Below are 18,767 nucleotides of genomic sequence, written 5' to 3'. Positions count from 1 at the left end.
GGAGACGCTTCTTCATTCCCACCTCATTCGTGCACGTGTCACGTGACACGTGTCTCACCCCTCCTCTCCAATAATCATACACGTAGTGTACCATAAGAGTTTTTTTTTTTCAATCTTAATATTATTTCCATGTAATATTCACTGTTAAAAACTTGAATTATATCCCCTAACATGATTTTCTTAAAAATTAAAATTAAAATTCTGAATCACTTAATTAAAAAACAATAATCAATATCACTTAAGTGTGAGAGATACACAATAAATAATAAATAAATAAACAAGTAAGTGTTCCTTTAATCAAAAAGGCAATAACAAAAAAGAGTGTAGCATTTAAGTTTTAACCTTAAAGCGAAAGAAACAGCAAAAAGAGAGACAGTACATATATGTGTATGTGTAAGTAAGTGAGTTGAAGATATATTATTGTGATTGTGAACAAAAAAGTGTAGTGGGAAATGGCAGGTGCGGGTGCAGGAGGAGGGTATGGGGACGCGAACCAGAGGATAGACTACGTGTTCAAGGTGGTGCTGATAGGGGACTCGGCGGTGGGGAAGTCGCAGATACTAGCTCGGTTTGCGAGGAACGAGTTCAGCTTGGACTCCAAGTCCACCATCGGTGTTGAATTTCAGACGAGGACTTTGGTTATCGATCACAAGACCGTTAAGGCTCAGATCTGGGACACTGCCGGCCAAGAACGGTACTCTATAACTTCTTTTCCATAGTTTCTTAATATTGTTAGTTTTGGCTCGAATCTGTTAATTTGCGTCACCGACGTCGTTTCGCGCGTGATCTGATCGTCGCGGCGGAGGATCGCGTGGATTTGTGTTTTAACTAAGGTTACTGAGCTGATCTATTGTGATCATTACGTTGTGTATTGGTAATTGATATGTGACTGAAGCACGTAAAGGAAAAAGAGACGGTATAGATTATAGAACATGGACAAGGATGAGTCCCGGGACTTTACCACGAAACAAGGAAAATTCTATCCAATAATATTCATTAAGTGGAAAGGAAGTTTCTTATTGCTACCAATTCGTGTTCCACGAACACTATATGTTGCTGATCACCGTGATTTTCGTTAATTTTGAAAAAAAAATATTTATTTATTTTTACAATTTAACCAACTATATTAAAACATTTGTTTCGTAAAATAATATTTTTTCTTTCTACAAATTTTCGTACCATTTAGTATTGTTAGAGTGGAAAACATACGGCAAGCCGTTTTGTAGTTTACTGTCATTTCATTGATCACTTCTTTGTCTCCTCCATATTTGTGGTTAAGGTTTTAAATTGCAGTCAGACTCATACGTGCAGTTTCGTTGTAATATTTTATATTGCGAAATATTGTTAACAAATCTGGCTTATATGGTCACAATTGCAGTAGTAAAGACCAAAAACCTTAGATTTTGGGACTGTAGTTGTGATTGCAAATAACTTTATAAAACCTTGAATAAGGTTTTAAATTGTGGTGCATGCAGTTTTGTCACAATCCTGAATTTTGTGAAAAATTGTTGACAAATATTGTTAATATGGCTGCAATTGCAGCAGCAAAGACCGGAAAAATCTTGACCTTGTGGCTACAGTAGTGATTGTGGACCATTTTCTGGTTGTGAATTAGAATTAGTTATTTGTACAGATGACTTTGAGGTGTGAATGTGGTCTCAGATTCTCAGTTACCGAAATTGCCGGGATGCTGTTAATTTTCCCGCTCAGTTTTTTGAAGTTCGCAACGGTATTTTTTTAGTAAAAAAACTGCAGTGGAACGAATTTCTGGTCACTATGCCATTGTGTTGCTGCCTTTTTTTTTTTTTTGTGAATGATGCAGTTATTATTAAAACTCCAAGCTCCCGTTAGATTTAATCTTGCATTTGCATTGCTGGTTGCTGCTATTGTCTTTTCTTTTTTGGTCGACCGTTGCTGCTATTGTCTAATCTTTTATGATAAATTTATGTCAAGGAATTGATACTAATGCCTTTCGATAAATCGTTATACAAAGTTGCTGACTTTCAAGCTGATGCATCTCTGCCTTTGGTTTTTCTTGGTCGACATATAATACTCTACATTCTCAAGCTATATGACAGATAATAAATTTGTAAACGAAAGGAAAATGCAAACAGAATTTGGAACATCGCATGCATGTGTAAATTTTGGTATTATTTTGTGATGGGATTACCACTGATGGTAATGCATGAATTATTGCATAAGTTGTTTAATGTGATATGATATGACGTTTTACAGAGTATAGAGAAATTAGTTGCTTAAATTTGTAAGGAAGACATAGAATCTCATTAAGTTTCCCATTTTCAACTAGCAGTCACCATTCTCCATTTATTGAGATTTTAAAATAACTCATTTTCCAATATGAAGTACAACAAGCCTCAGTTCAAAACCGTTGCCTATCTTGAGATTTAGAGCACGCAGACAGAAGTCAGAACAAGCTGCGATGGACTATCCGTGAAATTGGCTGCATGGGCAATCTATGCAAATGGTTCATACTTGAAGAGTGCTTTGGGTATCTCAAAATATTATTTTCACCATCTATCTTTTAATTTTTTTTTATCGGCCTTATTTTCACAATTTATCATCTCAATCTTTCAGAGACTTTATTATTATTATTATTGTTATTATTATTATTATTGTTATTATTATTATTATTTTGAACAGCTTTTATTATTAGTGTTGTTGATTCTTCAAAAACTTTAATAATAAGTGTTTTAGAACTTGTCAATTTTGATCAAGTAGCTTTAGCACGGGGCATCATTTAGTTAAATTGTACTTGCTAACATAATTAGTTTGGACATGCATTCCTTTTTCTCACTTGTTAGTAATCAACAGTGTAGAATAGAACTATTTTTTCTTGCATGCAATTATATCTAGTTAGTGCTTCTTCACATGATTAATTACGATTATTTCTTATCATGTCTTGGTGGTTCGAATGGTTGGCTTAAAGTACATTAAATGCCAAATTTCAGTTTAAACTAATATTTCATTTTCAATGGTTTATGATACAGATACAGAGCAGTTACGAGTGCATATTACAGGGGTGCTGTGGGGGCAATGTTGGTTTATGACATCACTAAACGCCAAACCTTTGATCACATACCACGTTGGTTAGAAGAACTGCGCAACCATGCTGACAAGAACATAGTCATCATTCTTACAGGCAACAAATGTGATCTTGAGAACCAGCGTGACGTACCCACTGAGGATGCAAAAGAATTTGCTGAGAAAGAAGGGTTGTTTTTCTTAGAGACCTCAGCACTAGAAGCAACTAATGTTGAAACAGCCTTCATAACTGTCTTGACAGAAATATACAACATTGTCAACAAGAAGAACCTAACTGCTGATGAAAATCAGGGAAATGGGAACTCAGCATCTTTGTCTGGCCAGAAGATTATCGTTCCAGGCCCTGCACAGGAAATCCCTGCTAAGAGGAATATGTGCTGTCAATCATCTTGACTTTATTTATAATTTGTTTCTATTTAGTGTATTTCATGGTTGTGTTCTTATTACCAAATTTTAAAGGTTTGGCGCATTGCTTTTTTTGTACATTTAAATTTAATTTGATTTGGTTGGCGAGTTAAACATTAAAAATGAAGGTAGATACAAATTGCTTTTTTTTTCTTCTTTGAACAATTGCTTGGTTCAATATACATGAATTTTGTAGGTGAAATGGGTGGACTTGGAACTAATCGAATGTGAAAATATCATCATTCGTGCTTATAGTTCGAACATTGCTGTATTTTTCCAATGGGGTCATCTGGTAAGCCCATCCAATCTTAGTAGAAGGTTTGCACAGTAAATTTGTTATGATAATTTATTGTAAATTTGTTAATTTTAATAATAATTATTTTAAAAATTATATGAATGATAACTTATGATTAATAAAAGTGTAAAATTATTTGACAATCTTAATACATAATTATTAAACTTTAATTTAAATTAGATTTGTTAATTTACGTAAATATGATCAATTTTGATTTTATTCTTTTAAGTCCTTGTAAATTTTAGAAGTTTTAAAAATATTTTTATAACTATTTATTAATAATGCCATGCAAATAAATATGTCATATCACATGCCATCTTAAAGTGATTGTTATATGATATGTTTGAAAAATTGTCACTTTAACGTTAAATAACAAGAGGTTATTTTAAAATTTTTCATACATCATCAAGTACAAATTTATAGTCGAGAAATTAAAAATATTTTAAATAATTTTAAAATAATTATTATAAAAGTTAATATCATCACAATTTATATTTAAATGATAACATAATTCTATTAAATCATTTGAAAAATTAAATTTATGAAGATGGAAAGCAACATTTTAAAAAAATATTAAAACAAAAAATTAATCCATTTTACATAGATTAAAGATAAATCTAAAAGTGAATTTTACTTTTATGGCTTGTTTGGTAGTGTTGAAGAGAAGGAAAAATAAAAGGAAAATTGAAGAAATGAAGGGATGTTGGAAAGCATGACTCGTTTGGTTTCTTGGAAATGAAGGATTGAAGAAATAAAAAGGTGTGGATCTTAAAGAGAGAGAGAGAGAGAGATTGTGTTGCTTATTGAAAGAGAGTTTTGACTATAATCATGGGCTATATAATTGATTGTGTGTTGAAATATAATAAAATTGAATATTGACTTTACCTTTTTCCTTAACACCTAATCAAATCAATTACACTCACACTCACTTAGTGGGTGTTTGGTTTGAGTTGAAAAATTGATTTTGGATATTTTTTTTCACATGTTTGATTTCATGTTTGAGAAAAATTTAAAATTGATTATGGTCCATAATTAATTTTGAATTGGAGTAACTTTAAATAATTTTTGCGTTAAATTCAAAATTTTGTATTGAATTTTACTTTAAAATATTCAAACATAAATCACATCACTTCAAAATCAATCTTAACCAAAATAAATTCTATTCAAAATTTATTTTGACAACGATCCATCCAAATATGCACTTAATCAATCATCCTCTCCCCAACACCTAATCAATTATTTCCTCCTCTCCAACCAACCAACCAATCAATATATATATATATATATTATTTTCTTCTTTTGGACCTACTTCTCTCTCTATTTCCTTTTCTCTCTGCGAAACATACTTAGGAGTGGTTTGGTTGCAGTTAAATGTGTGAACAAAAATGGTGGTGTTTTGATTGCAATGAGTCGTTGAGAAATTTAAAAAACAAAACTAGTGGGATCCATAAAAAAAGTTTCCTTGCCAAAACAGATTGAAGATGAAATTGTATTGCATTCAATGTGCTAAACAAACAAGTCTTCTCCTATCTCATAATAATAATATTTTTATTTAATGTTATTTTTTTATCTATCAAATCACTTAAATTCAAATATTTTTCTTTTATTTCATTCTATTTCTCTTCAATCAAATTACTTTTATTTTTATTTTATTTTATTTTATTTCTCATCTATTTCTCTTATTTTCTTACATATTATTTTTTTTCTACACAACCAAACACATCCTTAATTTGTCAATTTGAATAGCATGTTTGTTTTCCCATCACGTCCACTTCAATCCACATCTATATTAGCTTCTACGTTTATTTTGATATTTGACGTCATTTGAGCCACTGACCCACGAATTAGATGCAGTAACAAACATGCATTGAATTTGAATGCATCGCGCCAATAAGAATTGATTTCAACTACCAGCAACCTAGTATGTCTAGACCTGTCAGAGCCAATACTGTATGTCCAACGGAAAAGTACGTCAAACATTGCACTAGAGTTGTTAACTACTATAATGGACATTCTAAGCATCTAAAACTAAAAACAAAACACATTGTAGCTAGGAGGCTACCTAGATATAATACATGTTTGTTTCTCCGGTTAAATTGCGGCAGCATGCAGCATGAAGCCTGAGACCATTTCACCACAAACGTAAGGATATTGTTGCTTCCTAAAAAAGGAGGTTGGTCCCAACATACGTTCGCACCGGTGATCCAAACACGCTTATAATTTTAGAGTTTATTCCCGTAGTAAAATAAACGGCATCTGAGTTCGACTAAAATCTACCAGTTACATGATGCGCGAGGGACGACTTTATAAAATTTTCTCATGTTGAACCTCTAAAGTCTAAACCATACAGCAACAGAGTTTCTCAGAAGCAATTTAAGAAACCAAAACTATAAATATGGACCAGCATCTGTCTATGAAAATAATGACGGGGTTAACAAAAACAAGCAATTTTTTCACTATCGTTTCATAGGTGAAGGGCAAAATCACCATTTCTATAAATGACAAATAGCACAAATATCTGTTAGAACTTACAACAGGGTAAAGAATATCTGTTAAGTAGTCACTTTAACTCAGTAGCTTTCACATCATCGTCATCATTTTTCCTGTTCAACTCTTGCACAGGCTGAACTTCTTCCACATCATTAGAGGAATTGTCCAAATGCCCAGAGGAGCCCTTTTCAGTGTCAAAACGTATTAAAAGCCTTTCCAGTAGTTCTTGGCAGTCCATTGCAGTAACCATCACTGACAATCTCGCCCTACCCTTCCAGCATCCAATGGCTATCGTTGACTCATCCACTTGGAGAGACTCTGCAACAACTGTTTTCCCTGCAGAAAAAGATCCTATAAACAATTATGTTGATGCCAATGGGTATTAAACTTCTCTATGGCGTGGTGACAGATACATACCTATACACATAATTACCACACAACAGCCTGGCAATAGGTTTGCTGCCTTTTCACCAAACTCGGCATCAGTAAAATCTTCAAACTTTACTTCTTTGTTCTGCAGAAGATGCTTGAAGTCTGAGGGAGATGCATGCAGAATCTGTTTGGTTATGTATGGGAGAATAAGGGGCAATCCTTCAGATGATATCCGGAAAGCACATGGTGCAGAGCTACCTTCTCGCGCTGTTTGTCTTTCCTGTAAGATGAAAGTATATTTCACTCAGTCATAAGAATTAATCAAAGCTCATTTATCACAGACAGTCAAGGACTGACCAATAAATATTAGTAAATGGTGCAGATTGTGCCAATAACTAACAGAATGCATGTCACTTGCAATATCCTAGAATATTCCAAAAAGAAATTTGGTATGCAAAACAGTCATACAAGAATTATTTATTTATTATATTACATAACTAATCCTTACCACCATATGTCATAGTTAAATGAGCAAATGACTATAATCCATACCCGATTAAAATCAACATGAATTTAAAAACTGTCAACAAAACAAAAATAGAAATAAATGCCTAGGTACGGAAACAATTTATGAAACGACTCAGAAATACTATTCTCTAACCATAAACAATAGTACAGTCTACTGACTTCTTTAACATCAAAATGTCAAATAAATTATACACTTCACTTTTACTAATCAAATTCTAACTGAATTTGTTGCCCTTGCCTAGATCAATCTCCTACGACTGTATGATTATCTAACTAAAGTTTTTGGAGTGCTTCTAATGAAGAAATTATTAACATCAACATAAATTATTTTGACAATTAGTATCATGGAGGATAAATAAATCAATCACATAAAATATAATACTAACAAAAACAAAAATATCTCTTAAATTGAGGATAAGTTATACTTACAAACATCTTCATGCCAATTGATGTTATTTTAAGTTGCTGCCCAACTTTGAAGTTCAACTCAAGAACATCCTTGACTGACTTGGAGATATAATAAATTCTTTTCACATGATTTGTATCACTGTTTCTTGTAACAAGGTGACCGTTGAAAGGAAAACGCTCATCAATTCCATAGAAATCCTTTATACTATTAATAATTGTTTCATCTTTGAAAAAAACAACAGGGTCAACACCCCTCCATTTGCCTTGAATTTGTAGCTTTCTTTTACCTGGAACCCTCTTTGTTGTGTTTTGTACATTATCGGGCTCTCGAGTTTCCTTGGAATTCTGTTCTTCACATGTAACAGGACCAACTTCCAAATCTTCGGTAATGGGTTCATTGTCATCTACATTTTCCTCTGACACAGCATTCAAGACTTCTTCATGTGTACTTTCTGGTGAAGTAATCTGTGGTACTTGTGCATCATTAAGACTCTGGTTTGATTGTTCTACATATTGCTCGTCAATCTTTTTTTTGGTTTGTTCTGTAATTGCTGCAAGAAAGAAAAATAAATAAAAAACCTATTATGGCAAGCAAAGAAAGGTCTGTGACAAAATGAACATAAAAAAGGCAGAAATGGAAACTTGGAATTATTTTCCCATGTTCTCCAAAATTTCCTAATTATCTGTTAACAGAAACAGAGAGAGAGATAGAAACAAATGTAGTCAGAAGAAAAACTACCTGGCAGAGGAGAAACTTTTTGCAGTACAGCAATGAAGAAGGCTCCAGTGTTCTGATCATGAGGCAGTATCCTCATGCAATGCTCTAGAGGGAAATCACAAACTTCCGCGGCAGACTCGGACATCACAGGATTCTCTGCTGCTTGAACACCATCTCCAGCATTTCCGTTAATACCATTAGTAATGCCCTCTGGGTCAACACTACAACTACTATCAACAAGATCATGATGACCTCTGCCAGAAGGAAACATACTGGAAAGAATTACACTTCTACGATACTTAGGAACATCTTTATAAGAGACCAACCAAGTGCCCTTGTCATATATCTGCATCTCCAAAATCAAACACCTTAAAAAAAATTAAATGCTTACAAAACAAAGTTAACCCCTTCCACATTTGAAGCCACAAACAGAATCCAAAGCAGAACCAACAGTTTCTATAAGAATGCATGGTCAAGTTGGATAAACTTAAGAATTTTCTGTTTAGAAAGTTTAAAACTTGATTCTATACCATGGACATGAATGTTGGTATAACTTGACGGACATCCAACATATCAAATAGCAGAAATTTGATTAGAAAGAATTCACTACCAGTCACATTAAAAAAAAAACAAATCAGCAAAACAGCATTTCAAGTTCATCAAAATTCAAATAGCAAGGAATAACACAACTGATGAAACAAACATTTTCAGCCTGGCCTGCACCAAGTTTCTTTTACCCACAACTACCATAAGGAAAGTACAATACATTGGAACACTGAATATCATCCAGAGGAAAGAACAGAGGAAAATAAGAAAGCCAACCACCCTTAACACTGTCAAATCACATAATGTAAGAGGGCATTGTCTCCAAGAGAATCCTCAAAGATGAGATACACACTAAAACTTTGGGATGTATAGGTAGGGAACATATTTGTTCGTTAATATTACATATATTTTCTTCAAAATTCTGACTTAACAAATAAATGGTAAGTTGGTCACAGCAAACACAAACCTTCCATCTCTTGAGACCTGGCTGACGAATAAGTTGTGAAAGCTCACTAGAAACATCAACAAGTTTGACAGACCCTCCACACCTCCGCAAAACCTGCAACATGACATAGAAGAGGGCAAAAAGAAAAAAAGAATTGAGCAGTGCTTCTCTTTACATTCTCATTTGTCTTTTTTTAAAAGAAAAATGCTTTTAGTTAAAAAATGTACTAAAAAAGTTAGGGGGTGTTTGATTTGGTTGTTTTCTGTTTTCATTTTCATTGAAAATAGAAAACGGTGATGAAAATGTGTTTGGTTGGATTTCTGAAAACATTTTTAGTGAAAATGAAAACAGAAAATAACCAGAAAATGAAAACAATAAAATTTCGTTTTCAGTGTTTTCAGTTGAGAACAAAAACCTTATTTCGGATAAAATGAAATTGTGATGGCAATGAATGTAATTTTAAGCAAATCTAAAAATACAAAAAGACAAGAAGTCAATATATCATAAATTTTCAGTATTTTTATTTCATGAAAACAGAAAACAAGAAGTCAAACCAAACATGTTTTCAGAATTCTAATCTTTTGAAAATGAAAACAGTTTTTAGAAAATGAAAACAGGAAATGAAAATGCAAACCAAACACACCCTTAGTTTTTCCATAAGCTAAAATCTAGAAAGAATCGCTTTTGAAAAAAGTGCCAAATCCTGCACTAGATTCTAGCAAAAACATCAGTGGTAAATAAATACTCATAAACTTAATTCACTGATTATCAGTCATAAATTATCACCCAAAATATTTTTTTAAAAATGTCGGGAGTGAGATGGAGAGAAATAATTCAAGTAACATGGGAGAAAAAGCATTCATTTATTTGTGTCAGGAAGTGAAAGGCAGAGAAATAGAATTGCTACGCTGCAAACAGCCAAACCAGTGAATGAAGAATGGGATGCTTTTGGAGTAGAGAGGAAAAGAAACAAAAAGAAAAGGTGGAACAAAACTGCCTAGGTCATATCCTGCTGTTGTGGAAGCAAATAGAATTTGCAAGCATTTACCCATTTTTCATTATTTTTAGAAGCAAGTACCAAAGGCTTGCCTGTACCAAGTACATACATGATACAGGTACACCTAAGAAATCAAACCATGCTTCAAATCAATTTAATTAATCTTTTTGTTGATATTAATATGTCAAAGCACTTTTAAGGGGAAAGCTAAAAAAAAGTACGGCTGCAACAAAGTATAGAGCTTTCAAGTTAAGATTACCTCAGCAACCACAGCTTCATTCTAAATAGGATTCATTGAGCATGTTGAGTACACCATTCTTCCACCAATTTTAAGTAGAGATAAACCTGAGAATAGCAGTATTCAGTTAATATTGACAAAATCATCTTAGATAAATATCATAAACCCTAGTTCATTTCTACTTATTAATTAGCTAAAGACAAAAAAACAGCAGTAGTTTTTTTACCACAGTATATTTGTTTATTAAAGTTTTAGAATGAGCAAAAGAGAAAATCAATTTAAAGTACATAATATGAAACTATTCCTTGGTGTAAGAATGTCTGTCATCTTCAGAAGACACATAATAAGCACGATAATGATACATTGAGAAATGAGGAGTGGTAGTAACACTTTCATTCTTACACATTATTATTGGTTTCCAACAAATTTCAGTCAATAAAAGTGCATTAAAGAAATTGATGGAAGGTCATAAGCCTTTGTAAGTATATGTCAGGAGAAATAAGAAATAGGTTTTAGCAGTAATTCTCACTATTTCTGTGCTGAACTGTTTCGTGGAAGTTATTTGTGTGATTTATTTGGCAGTTATTTGTTAATTGTGGGTTTTATGTGTGTTCTAGAAGTGGGGGTGGATTATTCAGAGTGTAGTTTTGTTGCTTGCTTTATATCAAAGGAGAATACTTCTTGAAGGGAAAACCCTTGTGTGCTTAGTGCCTGTACAGCAAATCTGGTCATTAAAAGTTTAAAACCAGATTTTTTTTGAAATACAATCACTGTTTTGTGTTTCTAAATTCTTGAAAAATTACTGGTCTGGTCCTTCAGGCTCAATATAATGCAAGTGTGTTCTCTTTCAAAGAATTGGAAAGAAGCACAGAACAATAAATTACAAAGCAAACTTAATCTGGAAGCACAAATAGTTTCACTTAATGATCCTTGTCAATTTAAACACACACAGTCAAAGACAGATCCAAGGGGGGGGCAAGCACCCCCCCCCCCCCCCCTCTCCCATAGGATCCTTTATGTATATATAAGAAAGAAAAAAAATTGACACCCCCCCCCCTCCCTGATACACTCCTGGATCTGTCCCTGCACACAGAATAGAGCAGCCAAGTCACCATGAACATCTTGTAACTAAACCTAATTGCCCATGCTAGACAAGTCTAGTTGAGTTCAATTTATAATCATCTGCTAGTTAACAAAACTCTAACAAGCATATCATAGACTTAAGTCATCTTATAATCAATCTTCTTTTTCAATGGCTACAAAAAATTTCAGGTTGAGGGGAGGTTATCCTTGACCAAAGGCAAGGACAGACCACCGACTTCAGCAAGGATTTCTAGTGATTAGTGAAATAATATATTGCCTAAAGCAAATGTCTAGAACAAAAGGTCAATGTGAGACAACCCCTGTTGGCTATTACTAATTTTCTAGCTGAAAAAAAAGACTAAGATGATGGCACCATATAAAGAAACAGAACATAAGACTAATGTTGGCAGGACCTAAATTAGAAACAGAAAGCAATCAAAAAGCACCTCGCATAGCAATTAAAACTTGTAGGCTGTGAAGGCCATGTCCCATCCCTGTGTTCCTGCAAAAAGGTAAAATAAGTATTAAAATAATTTGGAGATTGAAAAGTGGAGCTAGATAAAGGAATAAAAACTACCATTTCCTCCAGAGATCAGGTGCCTTACGAAGGGTACCATCTCCACTGCATGGGACATCACACAGAACACGATCAAATAACAGTTGGCCAATATCGTGATCTAACTCCATCCTTTCATAATTCCTGTTTAAACGGCATCCTGGGAAGTGCTGAGCTTCGTGATTTGTAACAATTAGGTTGGCTGTGCACATTCTTTTTGTTTGGTGGATCAGAAGATTACATCTTTGGACATCAAGATCATTTGCTATAACCTAATTATAAAAAAGACATTAATAAAAACTGTTGCATATGTAGCTGGCCCAATCATTACAGGTCAAAATTAGATAACTCTTTAGTCAAGAAAATCAAAATGCTGCTAACTACCAACAAGGAATAAAGGGCAAAGAAACAGATATCAACACTTTTGTAATTAAAACGGCACAAACCATTCCATCAGGTAGTGATCCTGCTTTAGATGATTGGTGTATAATCTCAAGCAATTGGAACGTTTTTGAACCTGGTGCAGCACACACTGAAAAAGGGAAAGAAAAAATAAAATAGTCAGAATTGCTGAAGTTTGAATTCCAAATTAAGCAATATAAAATAAGGCTGGTAAAACAATAAAAAGTACTTTATACACTAGAAGTTGCTTACTATCAAGCACAAAATGATCTGAATGCACATCCAAGAAGAGGGGAGGAACCTATGTTTCAAACAACCATTAGAGTGACATTAGTTGAATTCTTAAAAGGTTAGAACAATTAGTAACCTACAGGTACTAAAGCATTCAAAATTTTCAAAATTCTAAAATAAAAGAAAATCACTTTGTATGATCATGAAGATTGAAAGAGTATATGGAGTGACCCACCATACTGACAGCTTCCTGTCTTGTGATATTTCCAATCTCATTTTCTAGTTTTAAGAATTCATGGAACCTGCAATGCAAGATTTAACCTAATCAAAGGCACCAATTGGCATAACATTTCAATTCATTATTTGGCAGTAGCATGTTCATGTATTTCAATTCATTATTTGGGAGTAGCATATTCATGAATTCTATTGACCTCTCAAGCGTTTGGTTCTTCCTGAGCTGCATCCGAGAAAAATTTGAATGCCAAGCGAAGTTCCCAGGGTACCACAGCAACGGCCGAATAGCCTCCGTTTCACCTCCTTCAACAACCTGCAAACAACAATTCCGTTCACAACCAAAAATAAACACTAACATAAAAAATAGAAAAGAAAAAAAAAACAGTAGCAGGTAACATACCTCATCGCGAAGAGAATGCACGAAGTCATTCTCCAATTGAGAACGAAGGTCGTCGTAGAACCGGCTACTGCAATCGCGAAACAAAACGACATGTGAATGAGAGAAGAGAACAATAGAATAGAATGGAGAGGTTGGGATTGTTAGTTTGACCTAGAGTTGATTCTGAAGGTTGCGGGCAATGGAGTTCTGAGAAGTGGGACGAATTGGTCCCAGTATTGCAGGTCCACTATTCCCTGCTCTTTGTAGTAGAAATCAAAAGCGGCGTTCTCAGTGGCGAAGGGAGTCCACGCGGGATTGTTTTCGGTTGAAGAAGGATCGGGATCCGATTTGGAACGCTTCCACACGTTCTCTCTGCTCTGGCGGAAGTGTTTTCTCTGAGTGCGTGATCTGCCTCCTCTCCCGCCACCACCCATTGTTGTCGTCGCGGATTGCTTCTGATTCTGCTTCGCCGGACAGTTACGCCGTTAGGATTTTGGTAGGGTTTTGGCAAAACGTGTGGTTCAGTAATTGATTGGGCTTTTCTGCCTCAACACCTGACCCAAATATCCCTGGACCTGCCCATCCAAACTTTTTTTTTATTTCCTTAAAGTTCGTTCCAATATAGAGTATTTGCGAAATAATAATACTTTTTTTTACTCGTAGTTCCCATGGTTTTAAATAGATTTTAGTTAGCTAAATACAATTGAGTATTTTTTTTAAAAGAAAAAATACAATTGAGTTAATTATATTTCCCCTCGTTTTTAGTCGATTTCCACTTTTAATCCCTAAGAAAATTGACTGATCTTAATTCTTAAATTTTTCATCCAGATTTTTTTTAAAAAAAAGGAGACTGAAAATATTAATATTGCAAAAAATTTTAACATGAAAAGTTCTTTTAGTTTGTTTTAACAATTGGAAAAAATAGTGAGCAATCCAATCAAACCCAATCTCGAGCTCAATTATACATATGCTTCACCACATCGAACTAAAATAGCTCACATTATTCAAACTCAAAATTTAGAATCCAAGTCATAATATTTAAATTGTTATTATCATAACAAGTACCAATATAATATATGAACTTATACATAACTACTCATTAATGTTTAAATTGTTATCATTGTAGTGAGTAATAACTTAATATGATATGATTGATAAATAATTTAACTTATTAAGCACATGGTAAGGAATTTGATCCCTAATCCTTGCATATAAAAGAAATGTGTTGGGAGTTACAATAATAATAGTAGCAACAAATATACTGCATTAACATCATATAGATAGCAGGTAATAAGATAAATAAATCATATATTTGTCTGCACCAAATAATAGTAATAAAGTATAATTATTATATGTTACTGTATCATATTCTAGTCATCCAAATCTTTTAAAGGTTAAGTTTAAATTTGAAAATTCATATATCCTCAGTTTAAAAAAAAAAATCAACAAAAGGTTAGTATTTTAATTTTTAAGGAGCAGCATAATGCATCAGCATCGCTGATATTACATTAGTTGTCTAGTGCTTTTAGACGACGCCGATACAACGACAATGATAGATCAGTTATTATTCAAATGTGAATTTGTCATTTAACGTTTATAATAATTACATGAAAACGAGACATCGCAAATTATTTTACTTATATAATAGTGAGAGAAGGGAAGGATCGTGCAACAGAAATAGACCCAAACTACTATATTATTAATTATTACATATGCATGCAGTCTGGCTTGATTTTTTGGCTAAGCATTAAACCAACCAAGAAACCAGTAACATTCCCTTATTCCCACATTGGCATTGGCAGATAACAAGACAAGCTAACTTCTAATAAAAGAAAAATCAAAAACCATGATAGCCAGATTTTGTTTGATTCTACCCTATCTATCTATTGTTAGATTTCAATCTAAAATCAATACAAACAACCTACTAAAATAAGAAATTAAGATGGACTATAGATTTTAATACCATGTTAGATTTCAACTTAAAATCAATTGAAACTAATTGATACCAAACTTCCTAACATCTATCTCGTTAAGTACCCTCTTATCTTAAACGCTTTTCAGGGAGAAATAGTATGCAAAGTGCAAGATTGCAAGCATCATCAATATTCATTCACAATGCACAGACAAAATCACCGCTTGTCTCAATGTCATCAATGTCAGCATCCGCATCAATATCATCAAGGTCCATGCTGCCCCCAACAAATTGCTCACTAACTTTTGGGCCCTCACTCGGTTTCCTAGCCTCTTGAATTATGGACAGTATTTCTTCAATGCTTTGAGTCTCAGATGAGTCGTCATTCACATCATCATTTTGCAACACCCCTTCACTCTCGTCCATAAATTCTAGTGGCAAATTCTTGAGGAACCAAGGGTGCATTTTAATCTCCGGTATGGTAATTCTCTGCTTCAAATAATGTAACACAAAGTTAACATCATATAATAATAATAATAAATGTTATTATGTAATGCAACAAACATAAATAATTTGTACCTTTTCCGGGTTGGCCACAAATATTCGAGACAAAAGGTACCTACACTCTTTACTGATACGTACATAGTCAGGAATAGAATAGTGGACACTAAGAATTCGCTGTCAAAATTATTCAAAATAAATTAATTAATCGTGTGATTAATAATTAATTAGTCATATTACACTTGAAAACTAAAAGGGAATTCGTATTATTATTGGTTAAACTAACCTGAAGTGTTTTTCTGAAGTTTCTTGGGTCTTCTGGGTCTTCAAAAGGATATGCTCCAACCAACATCACATATAAGGTCACCCCACAAGACCAAACATCCGCGACCTAATCATTCTCGAGGATAAGAACATATCAGTGGCAAAACATTAGCTCCAAATGAGTGAAGCCACGGCTACATGATTGGAAAGGGAAAATTTAGATGTAAAGTTACCTTGCCATCATATTCTCTTCTTGACAAAACCTCTGGTGCAATATAGGCAGGGGTTCCTACAGTAGATTTTGGCTGGGAGTGCAAAACAGATGACTGAAGAAAGATAGGAACACCGTTGAGTAATTAAGAAACATTATGTTAGATGAAATTAAGTAGTAGCAATAAGTTCTTGCCTTTGAGTAACCGAAGTCACAGATTTTAAGTCGTGGTGCTGAGCTTCCATCTAGAAGTGTGTTTTCCAGCTTAAGATCTCTATGGCAAATTTCCTGCAACAAAATTACACCTTCAATTCAGCTAGTTAAAGTAGTATGACTTAATTTGAATCATTCATTGAAAAATAAACCATTTGGATTCAGATTGAACAAGAATATGGTACCATTGAATGGCAATAGCTGACTCCAGAAATCAGTTGCTGAAAGAAATATCTCGCCTATGCATGGAAAAGGAGAAATTAGTATGAAATTTTCTGTTACAAGCATCTAGGATGTGAATATATATAAAATAAAACTAAAAAAAAAAAAAAGAGTCTAGATACGATGTCCAAATTATTAGAAAGCAGCTAACAGGCCATCAACTTGCCATTCGAAATTTCACACACTAATATGTTTCATGCATAATGTACAGTTGATGCAATCTTAATTTTACTGTTTTGGAATCTAAAAAATTAAGGTAATACAATGGCCATCTTGGACAAAAGCACTATCATAAAGCCACTGGAGCTTTTCGTTATCAATTATTAGAAATGATTTAAATCTAATCTAATCTTCCTCGTCCTCACTGAATCTCCCAGCACTGCATATTCTTTCAAACAGTTCTCCCCCGGCAGCATATTCCATGACTATTGCAAGATGAGTTGGAGTGAGTAACACCTGCGATGAATTATATGCCACAAATCCGCATAAAAGTCAAGATGCTGTTAGCTAACATGTTATAAATCCCACCTGGACTAGTCATATAGTTACATGATATATATAAATGAGGGACGATAAAAGATAAATAGAGCTTTGAACGAAGAAGAAACATTACATCTCCTATTACAAGAGTAAAAGAGTAATGTATATCTTCTTCTTTCAAAGCACCTATCTTTTGTTGCCTGTATACACTCTTTTGGTCATATTACTAGTTGACATGGGAGCTCAATAAAGTATAAGAGAAAGAATTTAAGAAATCAAATTGAAAAGATTTCTTGTTCAGTTCTTTACAAGATTCTGGAAAATTCTTTTTAAGGAAAACCAAAAAAATGACCCTGCATATTGAGATCCTTCAGGGAACCGTATATTGTAGAGAATAAAACTGAATTATGAGGAAGATAGAAAGAAATCATGCTTTCATAACCTCGAAATATTTGTTCCATTCCGGGACAAAATTGAATTTAGGACAGAGTTTAGGTGTATATGTCCCTGGATGCATATATATTTTCACAAAGTTGGTAAGAAGTAGCTAAAGGAAGGGAATGATTTTCTTCCGAGAAGGCAAATAATTACACTTTGAGACTATACTCATTGAAACCAAAAATGTCTCCAATTCCTTACCTCTTTAAATCTAATGATATTGGGATGCTTCAAGGACCTATGATTTATAATCTCTCTTTGCACGTGTTCATCAATCTGCAAAACCCAATAGAACCCCATTAACAAAGGACAATCCAAAGTACATATGTACAAGACTAAGGTATGACAACAGAAAAGATACATGGAGTTTGAAAATGGAACCTTGAAGCCTCTCTCAATGAACTTGATAGCATACAATTCACCACTCCATTTTTCCTTGACCAGCTTTGCCACACCAAAGTTCCCTGACCCAATATCTTTAATTATCTCATACCGTTCCATGGTTAAGCTTGCAAGCATGAATTGAACTCTATATAATAACTATCAGCAACTGGGTGTTGTATCAATTGAGGTGTGTGAGCTAGCCAATCTTTCTATCTTGCTTTGCTTATTGGACTTGAACTACTTGTTTGCGTGTAGCATCGCATCTTTTTTATGGCCTCCAAATTCCAATGCGCAAAAGTTTGCAAATAAAAGATGATTAGGTTCTGGGTTTGGATGCCCTTATTGCAAATTACAATTGGACTGTCACTATGCCTTCAGACACAGGACTTTGTATGTCAGAAATATATACTAGTATTTAGTTAGTTAGGTATAAATTTATGAGAGATGGCATATCCTTTTTCACTATTTTTTCTTGATAATCATCTTAATATCTTATAGAAAATTAACTAACATATTTAATATTTTGAAAACATCAAAATTATTAGAAATTTGCTTTGTTTAATGGTTAGAGAATATTGTAAAAGAATAAGAAACTACTAGTATTTACTATATATTATTATTATTACATCTTTTAAGTATTTGAATTATTATTTGATATGTATAAATACCATATTTGTATTATAAGTGAAAATTGTACGCATATTATGGCCTGCAATTTTGTTCATATCAGATAATAATACTCACATAAAGCA

General features: G+C 33.5%; 2 protein-coding genes and 1 pseudogene across 5 annotated transcripts; 1 reads left to right on the top strand and 2 right to left on the bottom strand.

Annotated features, from left to right (window-relative positions):
* Positions 1-408: 408 nt before the first annotated feature.
* Positions 409-3,510, top strand: LOC547878 (ras-related protein Rab11A). Its single transcript, NM_001317460.1, is given in 2 exon segments — positions 409-694; positions 3,009-3,510. Coding segments are annotated over 2 exon segments (690 nt in total). The 5' UTR covers positions 409-452; the 3' UTR covers positions 3,457-3,510.
* A 2,684-nt stretch (positions 3,511-6,194) lies between these two features.
* LOC100789195 (RNA cytosine-C(5)-methyltransferase NSUN2-like) lies at positions 6,195-13,917 on the bottom strand (annotated as a pseudogene). Its single transcript, XR_136549.5, has 14 exons — positions 13,562-13,917; positions 13,412-13,478; positions 13,209-13,324; positions 13,013-13,079; positions 12,799-12,847; positions 12,591-12,676; positions 12,166-12,416; positions 12,035-12,090; positions 10,527-10,612; positions 9,292-9,384; positions 8,301-8,625; positions 7,583-8,112; positions 6,671-6,905; positions 6,195-6,589 (listed from the first exon to the last, which is right to left on the bottom strand). The product of XR_136549.5 is annotated as an RNA cytosine-C(5)-methyltransferase NSUN2-like (transcript).
* A 1,151-nt stretch (positions 13,918-15,068) lies between these two features.
* On the bottom strand, positions 15,069-18,394 carry LOC100788662 (serine/threonine-protein kinase SAPK2). 3 transcript variants are annotated; one of them, XM_041015570.1, is made up of 9 exons: positions 18,013-18,394; positions 17,833-17,907; positions 17,070-17,169; positions 16,677-16,732; positions 16,474-16,566; positions 16,301-16,393; positions 16,090-16,194; positions 15,882-15,980; positions 15,069-15,791 (listed from the first exon to the last, which is right to left on the bottom strand). In XM_041015570.1, exons 1-9 carry the CDS (start codon positions 18,148-18,150, stop codon positions 15,501-15,503), a joined length of 1,050 nt encoding a protein of 349 aa, XP_040871504.1. In that variant the 5' UTR covers positions 18,151-18,394; the 3' UTR covers positions 15,069-15,500. The 3 variants fall into 3 exon arrangements, with proteins under 3 accessions (XP_040871504.1, XP_040871503.1, XP_006580258.3); XM_041015569.1 differs by lacking the exon at positions 17,070-17,169 and having other exon boundaries at positions 15,069-15,794; positions 16,677-16,730; XM_006580195.4 differs by lacking the exon at positions 17,070-17,169 and having other exon boundaries at positions 16,677-16,730.
* Positions 18,395-18,767: the final 373 nt, after the last annotated feature.

This window comes from Glycine max, chromosome 5, assembly GCF_000004515.6.
Source record: "Glycine max cultivar Williams 82 chromosome 5, Glycine_max_v4.0, whole genome shotgun sequence".
In the NCBI taxonomy this organism is placed as follows: Eukaryota; Viridiplantae; Streptophyta; class Magnoliopsida; order Fabales; family Fabaceae; genus Glycine; species Glycine max.
This window is presented reverse-complemented; position numbering and strand designations above follow the sequence as displayed.